Below are 14,286 nucleotides of genomic sequence, written 5' to 3' on the forward strand. Positions count from 1 at the left end.
TTGTGGCAAGTAATTTCCTTAGGGTGGCCAAATTGCCCCCCTTTCCCCTATCTATTGAGAGCAATTTCTGCAAACCCTGATATTGATCATTAGTAAAGCAGGATCTTGAAAGTTATAACTAAATCTTTTAATAAAACTGAGCATATTTGCTGCTCTATGGATAATAATGTTGTAGTGGTCAGTAAAAGTTAGCTTAGCATCTGTTAGCATCCAAATCTGTAACCCTTTCACTTTTTTTACTGGTTGATTTCCTAGAGTGACAGTTATCGATGGTGTGCTCCATTTTCTACTGAAAGTGATCAAATTACATTTCTTGACATTAAGTTGTAATATGCTTTTGTTACACTAGTTATCAAATATGCATAAAAAGTTTCATATCGTCCTCATAAATAAGGATTTTAATATGCTTAAGAATAAGGGAAATATCGTTTACAAACAATATGAATAGAAGAGGTCCTATATGCAAGCCTTGAGAACCCCAGATGTTACATTGACTAGAAGCGACTGTTTCCCTTCACATCGTACTATTTGTTGGCGGTCAGTTGAATACGATTCAATCCACTTAAAGAGTCTCATCTCAATTCCCAATTTCTCAAATTTAAAAATCATCATGCGAATATCAACTCTATGAAATGCTTTGCTCAAGTATGTGTAAAGCGCCTTAACATTACTACCTTTGTCCAAAACATTCAATGAGTAATTAATTGATAGTAGTTGATCATCCTTTAAAGAACCCGTGATCTGTGATTCTGCATCTGTGATTCTATAATCTATTTGGTTAAACATCCTTCTATTGATGTTCAACATGAAGGAATACATGATTTTTTTCTAAACATACTTTTTCAAAAACATAGGTGGTATTCCATCTGGTCCGGATACTTTTGTGGCATCCAAATTCTGTAGAGCTGCCAAAATCTCAGTTACATTAATTTGGATCACATCAACACAAATAGTTAAGCAAAATGAGAAACATATTCATAACCACGATCATTTTTGGAAAATTCGGTATATGTCTCTTAAAAAAGGTTGTCAAAATAGTACAAATTTCATCAGCATTCTCTCCTGATTTTTCATCTAAATTTTTTTACGATGGAAAATTGCTAGATTTTAATTTGGTTTTGGTGTAGTTTAAAATTTTTTTGGACATGATTTGATTTCATTTTCGGTTTTAGCAATATACTTCGTAATAGCAGAATGTGAGCCTTTTGCTTTTGGGTTTTCAAATTTTTTATTTGTTTGCTGGACCATACCGGGTTTCTTGAAGTTTAATTGCGACGTTTCCTCACGAGTGGTACTTCATTCCGAACAATGTCTAATAAAATTGCATAAAAGTCTGCTACGCTCATTCAATGTAAGCTTGATTTTGTCAAATATGTTGCCAATTACCTCCGTTCCATTTTTGTTTAACGTTGTCAAAATTTGTATTTTTATAAACAAGAATATTTTCGAAATCATAGCCGCAAGGATAATTGTTTCGATGCACAAATACCATACATAATACATAATATTCAATTACTGTGTGAAATGCTTCATTAAGAATAAATTCTTTTTAAAAGTCGATATTTCCTTCCGTTAAATTGAAACTTTAATTGTTGTGTTTGATAGTTTTGGGATCCAACTACATAGTGTAGAAGTCATTTGCAAAACAAAACAAAAACGGACTGTACTATGTACATTATAAAAAAAGTCAAATCCGGGTGAGATGGCGTACGTGGGAAATGTTGGAGAAATGGGATTAAAAATATGCAGTCTCTGCTGCATAAATAAAGTTGTACAACCATCATATTACTTTTTTGACTGATAAGAATGAGCAGTTAGTACTTACGTTATTGTTTGGAAGCATTTTGGAATAACTTTTCATATGATATTATACAAGCTTGATCTGAAGGTAAGTACAGGGTGTCTGCAAATAATCTGTACAACAAGACAGGTTTTTAAATATTTTTTGGAATAAATTAAAGAACCAGCATGCATTGCATGTTATTATAATAGGACTACATAAACCAAGCTGAATTTGTTCATATTAAAATGACCTGTATCCTGAGTTGTACGCCTTCGATCGTGTTGGAAAAATATCACGATGGCCGCACGTTTCTATACAGATACTTTTCACACATTTTTGACGATTGTGACATGATTTCAAATGTCTCGATAATATGTTCGGTGTTTTGATGGCTGTTGATTCCAAGATGGACCATACCGAATGATAAATTCAATCAAAATCGGGTGAGTAGGAAGGCAATTCCTTTTTGTTCGGAAAACTGGAAAAAGGCATTCACAAAGATTTATTTTTTTCATATACATGAAATCTCGAGCAACATATGATGACGGTCGAAAAGCCAACAATGCTGAACCGAGAAAAATTAGGTTCAAGTTTCGGTTCAATCAAAATTAATTGCCTATTTCCGGGGATTAAACCACCCGACTTGGATGTTAATTTACAATGTTATGAAAACTCATATGTGAATGTGTACGTTATGTGGAAGATTTGTAAATTGATTTGTAAAATGGGACTCGATGGGACTCGAACCCATGACCCTACAGTACGCTAGACTGGTGCTTTAACCAACTAAGCTACGAAGGACCTCCGTCGGCCTTCGCAACCCAGCGGCTACTGAACGAGCTCGAGATTCCCAAATTGGACGCATAGTCAAATCACTCGCAATGGCCATATGTATGATTATAAAAGTCCAGTGATCATGTCATACCTGCAAGATAAAACTACGCCGCACGGCGGACCACAGATCATATGCTATTATTCATTAATCTAAGTTTAAAGACTAAGGCCAACTATTTATATAACGTATATCAGATTGAACTGTACTTCTTTAGTTTTATTCCCGAGCCATTCTTTCCATTCCCGCTATTTAGTGGCCACCCGTTATGGGCACGTCAAATCAATACATTTGGCGTCAAAAATTCGATGTCTGTGTCTGGAGCTCTTCACTATTTATTAATTTTATAGCATACTTCCCTAATTGAATCCAGACAAAAAACATCCATAAATGATATTGCATTGTTCGAACATTTGTTTAACTTCACGAAAAAAAAAATATTTGTGACATCATTCTTGATGTCAAAATAATAAAAACATACCTGTAATTCTGCTTCCGATACGTCAATTTCCCCTCTATAAACAAATTCGATGATGAATTGTAAATCTGAGAAGCATATATCCGCCGGTAAAATGATAGTTGGATGTTTACAAGGGTTGTCCAGTAATATTTTTTGAAAGTATGCAGAGCATGCTGAAAGCACCACCTAAAATTAAATACAGTTTTGTTACAAGCTATCAACTTAAGTTATCACATGCCAAACCTTGTGTGCTTTTAGTGAATTATATTCACAAGCTAACGTGACATCAACAAAGGACTGGGTTTCCAACAGTTCATGGAAAACTGATGTCATATTTGATTGGTAATTGTTCCATCTTAGGCTGAAATATTGATGCGACGATCGGGCGCCCTTCGAATATGGCGGTGTCGAAGGATATACCGTAGGTATTGCATTTGCTTTGGCCTCCATATTTGGTATAATTTACGGTACACAATACGATACACAATTTGTTGTTACAATCTGAAAATGTACAAATATATATATATATAAATATATGAAAATATATTGATTATAACCGTGATAATATACATCATAAATAGCAATTCATAACCTATAAAAATGGTGATTCAAATGAATGGATTAATTTTAACTTAATTGAAACTCTATTTCTACCCGTTTGATGTTAAACATAAATCCAACATTGCCTGTTTGTTGCCTTTCTGCAAATTTCTTATGGGTGGCCCATAGACCCATAGTGTCATATACTGCCGTGAATCGCATATCTGTCTTATCTTTGCTGGGCTTCCTATTCATATGGGACAAATATGGGATTCACGGCAGTATACCAATCGACTCAGTTCGGCGAATTGAGATGATGTCTGTGAGTGGGTCTATGTAAATGTGTGTGCGCAAAAAAGTTGTGGCAACACTGCCTCTTGGAAAGAAAAACTCATGTACCTAGAGAAGAAAGTTATTTAGTACATGACATTTGAATATTACGGACGTATGCGTTTTCTGAATAAAAAGTATTATTCCATTTGACGTATTTCTGTCTTTCATTTGCGTTCCCGTAAATCGTGATCCACGATCCCGTTATATCTTCTTCTTCTTCATTGACATTACATCCCCCACTGGTACATTGCCGCCTCGCAGCTTAATGTCCATTCAGCACATCCACAATTATTAACCGCGAGGTTTCTTAGCCAAGTTACCATTTTTGCATTCGTATATCACGAGGCTAACACGATGATACTTTTATGCCCAGGGAAGTCGAGACAATTTCCAAACCGAAAATTGCCTAGACTGGCACCGGGAATGGAACCCAGCCACCCGCAGCATAGTCTTGCTTTGTAGCCGCGCAAATTACCGCACGGCTAAGGAGAGCCCCCGTTATATACCATAAAATCTTTCTTACGAGGAACCCTGCCCCTTTGTTTTTTTTTTCTTTTCTTCCTAAACGATGGAGGGGGAATCTGCTCAACAGACATCCTGGGTTGACCAGGAAGTGCGGGGTTAGGGATCACCGAGGGAGGCAGGACTACATTCCCGACCCGCTAAACCGTTTCCATTGCCGCCAAGCCCATAGTCCCTTCGGTACAACCAGAAAGTAATGCTTCAAAGGGGGGCCAGTGCACAACGCACCCTCAAGGTTAGCTGCGTGTCCTTGCAGCACCGAACATCGTAACTCGCTTTTTTAGAAGAACACCATGGTATCGTGCCAGCGCATTGCCGGCTTTCCAGGTGGCCTTACCACGCCCTATGTCCTCGGAAGGTGGGAAGGGTCGACTTCGCGCCTGCTTCCCTCTGCACGACTGGTATCAAGAATGATGATGCCGCGTGCACCCCAAATTGACCCTTCTGCGATAGGGCCTATTCGCCAGCACACAGAGGGACTTGCCGACGCAGTGCCTACGCCTGCCCCAGCCTTGACGAGGACCCCTTTCCGTCGAGCACGCCCTATGTCCTCGGAAGGTGGGAAGGGTCGACTTCGCGCCTGCTTCCCTCTGCACGACTGGTATCAAGAATGATGATGCCGCGTGCACCCCAAATTGACCCTTCTGCGATAGGGCCTATTCGCCAGCACACAGAGGGACTTGCCGACGCAGTGCCTACGCCTGCCCCAGCCTTGACGAGGACCCCTTTCCGTCCTCGGGCTCGGAACCCGCCCGGTTGACCGACGCCGCGAAAGCGACGATACCATGTTGTTCTTCGCGCGGCCACTTGTACGGTAAAAGGATCGAGTTCGACCACAGAGCATGACCACCGGTATGACCCATGAAGCCGACTCCGATCCCTTGGACTACCTCTTATTTGCGCCTGAACTAGCCATCCTTGAGTCCACGCGCCACCTTCTATGTAGCTCCGAGACGATTTGGGCGATAGCCGATAAAACGGCGTTCCAGCCAACTTCATCTTTACGCATCCTCCGAACTAGGTTGTCCGGGGTAGTGTCCAGACCATATGTGGCAAGCATGCCCGAAAACGTGAGCACACGAACAACACGTGTTCCGTCGTTTCCTCTAAACCTGCGCACACCAAACACTCAGGCGAGGCCAGGCAAGCCAGCTGCGTTACCTGCATTTTGATTTTGCAGCACGCTTAAACGCCGGGCACATCGAACCCCCCATGGGGTGCTTGCTGTTCACAGCTTTGCTGGAACAAATCAAACAATTGGGAGGGTTCGTGCAGCATTGTGCCTTATGTCCCTCTAATCCGCAGCGTCGGCAGAGATTGCTTCTGTCAGGGCCTTTGCAGTCCCATTGCTTGTGCCCCGGTTCCAGGCACTTGAAGCAAACTTCGGGTTGCTCGTATATGCGCACAGGGCATACCGACCATCCCACTTTGACGCTCCCTAACTTGACTACCTTGGAGGCGTCCGCTGCAGATAGCCGAACCAATGCTACCTGCGTCCCTGCCGGACCTTTCCGTAGCCGAACGGCTGCGGTGGGCGTCTCCACTTCACACTGTCGCCGCAGTGCCGTGACGACCCTGCCCCTTTGTGTTCTAATGAAAATGTACCAGGTCTGACTATGGGATCAAAAGTTATGGCTAAATTTGTTTTATAATACATTAAAGATACACTAGGAGGATTAATCAGAGTTTTGCCATTCTTACCAGGGTGTCCATTCAAAATCGATTCTCAGATTCCCGTTTTTTTTTTCGGGTGGAGGAACTTATACTAAAATATCATAAAAGCGGATCTAAGCTAGAAATTAGCTATTTTTTATGTTTGTATTATTAGACGGAGAACTAGGAATCACTTAGACCCATTCAATATGAATCAATATCAGTTTTGTTACATGCGGAATCGAAGGAATTAGAATCTACAATAATATCTAATTCTCTTTAATAAAGACAGCCAAAAAATTAACTCAAAAAAATCCTAAATAACTTTTGATAGAACAGAATGCAGAAACATATTTTTTTTAAGTGACAGGCTCAAATTTTCCTCTCAATTCCTCAACACAGGATTAACCTCAAATAACCTTCTAAAAACAACTCTAGAATCTTTAACCCTCTGAGACCCAAATTTTTGTTTTCACTGCTTAAAAACACTTTCTAAAATCGATCTTACCTAGTACGTTAAAATTTGAATTTTTAGAATTTTGTTTTTCGTTTGAAAGTTTGAAAGCTGTTAAATTTCACCCACAGTCTTCTCCTAAAAAAATAGATGTTAGAGCACCTATATAATCCACCTAATCAAATCATAAAACATCGACATGATTTACAAATAATACATAGTTCAGAAAACGATCAAAACTTAAATTTCGGTAATTTAAAAAAAAGTTCTTGTTTTTAATGAACCCACAGACGCAATGAGATGTCCGTCCAACATACCTTTCACCTTACAAGTCAGGGGGGCTATTCGTACTTCCTTTTCAGCAATAACTATTATTTTGAGCTTAATTTGTAAAAAAAAGTCACAACATTAGAATTCAGATCAGAAATGCAATGCGGAAATCGATTAAAGAGAATAGATTTCAAATATAACTAACATAGTAATAAATCGTGACAGTAACAACTTCAGAAACCATAAAATACTCACGATGCTTAAAAAATCCTATACTTTTTATACCATAGCTTTCTAAAGTTAAGGGGTCGCGACCACCTTCCGTAAGATTTACACAGCCTAGGGGGTCGCGATCCACCACTTTGGGAAACTATATTTTACACATTTTGTGTCATAGGTAGGCGATATTTTTTTTGTGTGACTCACACTATTGCCAGAAATTATTTTCAAATGATAGTTTTTTAAGACCCTACAAGAAAAACTAACAGTGGGTAATGTCTGTGACATAACCGGAAGTGGACGTAGGACTTGGCTTGACCATGCATGTAAAAATACATATTTTGCTCAGCATTATTCATAAGCATTATTACACGTTTCGTTACCAATCTAGAGAAAAAAATATCAAAATGGAAAGCTATCAATCGATTTTTCATCTAATGTTGTTTTTTTTGTCATTGATGAAAGTATGTAAAAAGATAATTCTTTGATTTCTAGAGACGGCAATATCATCATCCCTGTCCGGGCTGACAATAGTCATTCTCGTCGTATGAAGAAAGCGAAAAAAATAAAGTCTTCGTCATAACATTGCCCGACGCGACACCTATTCGGTTTCTTCATGCCGCATGCCTACCTCGAAGATAGTCGTGCAGCCAAAAGTTATGACGATTTCCGTCGTCACTTCTTCACATAATCGATTGCACGCCATTATAGACGGAGTAGCTAAAAACATAATGACGTCTAGAATAAAGAAATAGTACGAACTTTGGTAACATAAATGTTTCGATAGCATTTATAACATCTTCATACGTTACTTCAAATTCATTTTCACAAAGAAATAATAAAAAACTTCGCGGGGCAGCTGCCGCTTGAAGAATAATGGTATGAAGTCTTCGTTCTTCGCTGTCGTCATGACGATTTGGTTGCACGACGAAAGCTAACGTTGTGCGCGTCATTGACGATGCGTCGAGTAGCAATGAAGACAATAAATCTCGTCGCTACTGCGGTTTTTCTTACTGCGACGATGACTATTGTCAGGCCTGTCCCTGTCGCTGGATGTTGGTTCTCTACCGACCGCTCAAGATAAAATTTGAGCAGGAACTAAACTCGCGTGAGCCATGATTTTATCATTATATCAGAACTCTAGCCGAAGCTCCGCCCCTTTGATGAATAAGACCATTGAACATCGTTTGCTCACTGCTAGTCGTGGGTAATTAAAGTGACAAAACATTTCAAAATTATTATTTTCTAAATAATAACTAATGAATAAAAGAGTTCACTATCAAAATAATTATATATGGGACATTCGAAGTATTTTCAATGCCATAATTGCCAAAAAAAGATGAGCTATTGCATAGGAAATCCGCCGAAGCTCCGCCTTTTCGATGAATAATACCATTGTAAATCAGCTGATGGCTAAACCTTTACATTGATCAATAAAGCGAATGATTTCTTCATTATAGCATTGCAACTTAAGCCGATGTTCCACCTCTTTGATGAATACATCGCAAAACATTTGTTGGTTCTACCTTTACGTTGACCAACCAAGCAAAAATGATTTGTCACATATATAGTATATAGTATAGTATATGAACAACATGGTCCACTCCGAGAATCCCCATATATTGGGCAACAGACAGCACATTCACACCATCTTAGGTTACCAAAGATAACTAACGCCTAAAAATGATTGCCAGGGGTGCGATAATTGCAAATATTACACTAATTTTACAATTTTTGAAAATTTTAATTACATTTTTTAACATTCCATTTTTAAACTAAGATTCCAAAATGGGATCATGTGATGATTTCTAGCACATTATATCGACATGTTAGGCTGCACATTGAATTATACGTTTAAGCACCCCTCGCAATGTCTCTTCACTACATTGCTTGTCTTTTGTGATACCGCGACGCTACTGCGTTAACTCTTCAATTGGCTAGAGTGGTAATAGAGTATACTTCCTGAAACACAAAATCACGTTAACCAAGAATATTCAAAAGCTTTATACCAACGTTTGAAAGTTACACAAAATTCAGTAGCTATTTACCTATTCACATCAACAAATAAATCAAATTTTAAATTGAAATATTTAGACTCAAAACAGTGACAATTTTTGGAATTCTAATGGGGAAATTTCTAAAATTTTCGTTTAGATCTTAGAATAAGAAACGCATTTTCTTTTGTCGTGAGCGAGGAAGACAGAATTTTGTAACAATTCATCGCCATGAACGCGAATTAATAAAATTGTCACGCAAACGCTCTTCAATTAGTTGATTGTACTACATTTTCAAAAGAATGCTGACGATTCTGCCCTTAAAAAGGCTTAGGTTTGCGAATGCGTGGCTGAGACGATGATGCAACCGTTCCAAAATTCCGACGATGCGCTGCTGTTATTGCTTTGCCTGTTTCGGTCAGATTGAGAGGAAAAATTCGCGCTGCGCTATTTTATGCTTAGCAGACCTAGCGTGAGCTCATTCGTTGACGTCTGCACCAATCAGAACGTGGTAATGGAATGATGCAAGAATGATGCGGTACCCATATTTATAGGTTTTCGTGAATTCAATGCTTTGCTTTGAAAACAGTTTTAGGCCTATTGAAACAAGTTTTCGGATATTATCAAGCATTAATATGAAAGGCATACTTGAAAGCTGTCGATTGAGGGGTTAACTGCAGAAATCTGTTCACTAGGGTAAAAGCTATTAACGTTTGAAATCTTTCAACACAGCGTAACGCGGCCGATTTAGAAATTTTGAAATGACACCCGGTATAGTAAAGAGATACGTAAGTCCTACGTCAAAAATAGTTCATAAATTTGATAATAAATGTTTTGATCGATATTGCAATTTCCCGATTGGATTCATGATTTCCTGCATTCTTCCCGGTCGAGTCAAATTTCCGGTTTTTTCCCGATTTTCCCGACTGGATGGACACCCTGTTACACCCTAAGAATGTTGATCGACGACGACCCGCATCCCGGGTAATGGCCCACCGAGCGTGCTGATAGGGATATCACCTATTACTACAGAGGAGACTGGTACTGCTGGTTCCAGCCAGCCCTTCTCGGAGGAGACTTTGCTAAACCCCTCTTGGCAAAGGGGTTCACCACCTCCTGCTACCTCAACAGAATGGTTATTGTTGTTATTACTCATTTCTCATGGGTCCCCTTGTGTCTAACGTCGAATCCTACTAGAGTAGTCGCCTTAATGATCCCATGGTTATCTACCCGAGCAAAATCTTAAAACATAATGAGAGCATATAGAAAACATATTCTGATGTTGACATCAAATTGCCATAATTTGTTTTCAAATATGAGTCATCATGATTGATTACATATTTTGATCTCATTTTGCTGTATATTTCTAAATTGTACGATCTGACATCAAACTGAACCAATATCAAAATTAGTTTTCGCTTTGCTCTCATAGATAGCAGACATAGTTTTCGATTTGATGTCACAGTAATATTTTTCCTGCTAGGTATACGTTTTGTTATTTTAACTGTTGAAACGATCAAAAAGATAACAAATTGAGTAATCATAACTACCATCAAAACAAGTTATCGTTTTGCCCTCAAGCTTTGCTCGGGTTGCGGCATGCAGGTAGCCATGCGAGGGTTGACACTTGCGTGTCTAGAGCCGGATCAGCACAGGTATTCTGAACCTACTCCCAGTTGAAAAAACTGGGTGGTGGGATTGGACAGCGTGCTACACGGCCCACCACCATTCAAGAAACCAAACTTGTTCGACTGCTTCAGAATTCGGAATGGACAATAGTCGAACTTTATACTATAGTAGCACAACTAGTAGCAAAAGATATTTTAGTTACTAGATAAAGATTGTCGCTGTCGTCGCTGTCCGGAACATCTTTTGCTGGCGAGGATAGGGGAGCTAAATGTCAAAGAAGGAAAATCCATACGATTTGACAGGTATGTACCACACATGTTTCGGACAGCAGAACAAAGGGAACCTTTTGCATTATTCCAGGAAAATGCGTACTTCAATATAAAATGTAATGTACCCTAATGATCCTATATTCATAGGATCCTACATAGGATTCCTAATGTACCCTATTGCTTTCGATTGGACTAATCTGACAGCAAAACCAAACAAACCAACACCATCAATGGGTAGCAGAAGCCAAGGGGCTAGACTTTAATGTCGAATTCGTTTTTAAAAAGTTCCAACCTAGGTTGGAACCATCCAACCTAGGTTGGAACCATCCAACCTAGGTTGGAACCAGTTCCAACCTAAGTGCTGTCAAAGTGTTTTTTTATTCGCTCTGGTTGGAACTAGGTTCGCACTAGTTCCAACCCCAAAGCTGTCGGGTTCGCACTGTGTTGTTAAAAGATATTTTAGTTACTAGATAAAGATTGTCGCTGTCGTCGCTGTCCGGAACATCTTTTGCTGGCGAGGATAGAGGAGCTAAATGTCAAAGGAAGAAGGAAAATCCATACGATTTGACAGGTATGTACCACACATGTTTCGGACAGCAGAACAAAGGGAACAGTAGCGACAATCTTTATCTAGTAACTAAAATATCTTTTCTAGTAGCACATCACCGCCAGTTTTTTTGTTACTTATTTCCACAGTTGCGATCCAGACGAAAAACATTGTAGTCGGTACCAAAAATCTGGCAAGATATTTTTTCTTCACGTAGGGGGCCGTACACTAATTACGTAAGCATTTTTTTTGGGTTTTTCGAACCACTCTCCCCCCATGTAATATTTTTTTTATTTATATGAAGCATAAAAAATGGAAAACCCACCCTTCCCCCATAAGTGCTTACGTCATTAGTGTACGGCCCCTAGCTATGTCGCTGTAAAGGCTAACGCGTCGTAGCTAAAGTCACTAGATATAAAGTCTGGCGGAGTGTTACGGATTCCACGCAGAATGACACACCGACCAAACTTGATGATAGTTGATTCGATTGAAACTTGTCACATATTTTCGGTATTGGAGATAGACTATTTTAAACTAATTTTAAAAAAATCGACCCTCGAGTAATTTATGAAAAGGTCGAATGTGTTTTGGAGCAAATTAATTTGAAAAAATCATCTCAGAAACCATCCATTGTACGAAAAAACTGTCTGAGAACAACGAACTGTAGGGGACTAATAGGGCTTTATGGAGAAAATATAACACTGGTAAAAAAAATACACTGGAAAAATCGATATTCAAATAAAAAAATTGAAACCCTTATTTATATTTTCACCAAATTTGTATCACAAAAACTTGGCTTCAAAATACACTTATTAATTGCAACTTAAGCCTTATTAATATTATTCGGCAACTCGGCCGTACGAAAACCATTTTTTTGTTAAATATCTTGGCTGTGCATATGCACAGCACATGTCTCGAAATGGACAAATTGATATGAAATTTGCGAAAAAGAATCCACATGTCTTGGAGGGACTCGAACCCTCAATCTCCTACTCTCTAGATAGGCGTGATAACCCCTACACAACAAGACCACCTAAAGGTCACGTTTGCGGAAAAGCCATCAGAATCCGAGTAAAACCACAGGTAAAACCATAGAATATTCTTTCTGGATTTCATTTGGAAATTTATTAAGGAATGAAATAGTTTCCGAAAAAAAATCCTAAAACAATTTCTGAAGAAATTGCAGAAAAAATCTTCGAAGGGATTCAGAAAGGACTCTTAGCGGAAAGAGTTTGTAAAAACATTTCTGGCAAAATTTTTGAAGGAATTTTCGAAAGAACTTAATGTAAAAATACTTCGTCCGAACTTGGCCAACTTCACTATTGATCCCACGACAGACTTCCCACAAATCACACCAAGGAAATACAAAACCGAACTAGCTTGTTTGTTTGCTAAAGTAAACTCGTTTATTTGTTATAAGGAACAAATGTTTAGGCACGCAGGCCTTTCTTATTAAATGTATAGGTATTTTATAATTTTACCGGAAGCACCTACTCCAAAAATAATTTACATTAGGGAACCGAAGGAATTCCCGCAGAAAAATTCGAAAGAATCATTTCAGTAAATTTCGAAAAAATGTTCTAGGGAATTCCTAGAAGAATTTCGGAATGGTTCCCAAAAGCAATTTCCGAAGAAATTTCTTTGAATGAATTTCTGAAGAGATTCCAAAAAATCAAAAGAAATGCAGAATGTTGTGACGGACTTACTGAGGAAAATGACTAGAACTAGAAATGAATAGAACTTCTTCCTAAACTTACCAAAGAATTTTCAAAGGATTACCCGTAGAAATTCTCAAGGAATTACTTAAGGCAGTTCTGAAAGAATTTCTATGGGAATTTCAGGAAAAGAAATCGAAGAACTTGCTAAGAAACCCCTAGAGGAATTTCTTAAAATTTTCAACGTTTAGAAAAAAACTTAAAAAAATAGCATTAGCATTAGCATTGAGCAATTCGCACAAATTCGTAGGTGGTACAAGCCAAGACTATTGTATGAGAGTAGCATTACTTTCATCCGTTGCCTCAGATATTGATTTGGGACTAATCACTATCTCTTCGATTAAAGCATTGCACTCTCCAATAGTCGAGATCTGTCCTGGCCACGTCCTTGCGAGTGCTGAGGAAGGGGAAGGATGGTTAGTTGGACACCTACTTAAGAAAGATGCAGAGAACTCTACGACCTCTCATAGGTGCCACGGGAGGTTTTAGGATTGTGTGGAAGGTTATAACAGTAGGAATCGTTTTGGTAGAACGTGAAACACAGAAAGAACTAAGATAGAAATACAAAGTAGGAAAGGGACGAGGGACGGGAGGTTTTGGGATTGTGTGGAAGGTTATAACAGTAGGAATCGTTTTGGTAGAACATGAAACACAGAAAGAACTAAGATAGAAATACAAAGTAGGAAAGGGACGAGCCTGGAATTGAACCCACGACCTCCTGATTATAAGGCAGAAGCGATAGCCACTAGACTACCGAGCTCGTCAGAAAAAAAACTTTAAAAAAATCCGGAGGAATTTCTAAAATAATCCTCCATATTAATTTCCGAAGAAATTCCTAAGCAAACTTTCAAAAACTTAACATATTTCCGAAGGAATCTGTAAATGAATTTCTGAAGGAATTTTTAGAGAAATTCTTAAATATTTTCCGTCGATATTTCAAAAGCAATTTGCGAATGATTTTCGGAAGGTACATCCGAAAGAATTTCTAAGGGAATAACGACAGAATTCCTAAAGGATTTTATAAAGAAATTCCTAAAGTAATTTCCTACGAAACATTCAAAGGAAT

General features: G+C 38.6%; 1 protein-coding gene across 3 annotated transcripts in view; it reads right to left on the reverse strand.

Moving 5' to 3' along the window:
- The window catches only part of LOC134211760 (sex determination protein fruitless), a 191,266-nt gene that overhangs the window by 144,983 nt on the left and 31,997 nt on the right, over positions 1-14,286 (reverse strand). For all 3 annotated transcript variants that reach the window (XM_062688969.1, XM_062688968.1, XM_062688970.1), the window contains exons 2-3: positions 3,319-3,576; positions 3,097-3,261 (exon numbers count right to left, since the gene is read on the reverse strand). In XM_062688969.1, coding sequence (XP_062544953.1) covers positions 3,097-3,261; positions 3,319-3,525 — 372 coding nt within the window. In that variant the 5' untranslated portion in view covers positions 3,526-3,576. The remainder of the gene's footprint in view (positions 1-3,096; positions 3,262-3,318; positions 3,577-14,286) is intronic.

This window comes from Armigeres subalbatus, chromosome 2 (genome assembly GCF_024139115.2).
Source record: "Armigeres subalbatus isolate Guangzhou_Male chromosome 2, GZ_Asu_2, whole genome shotgun sequence".
In the NCBI taxonomy this organism is placed as follows: domain Eukaryota; kingdom Metazoa; phylum Arthropoda; class Insecta; order Diptera; family Culicidae; genus Armigeres; species Armigeres subalbatus.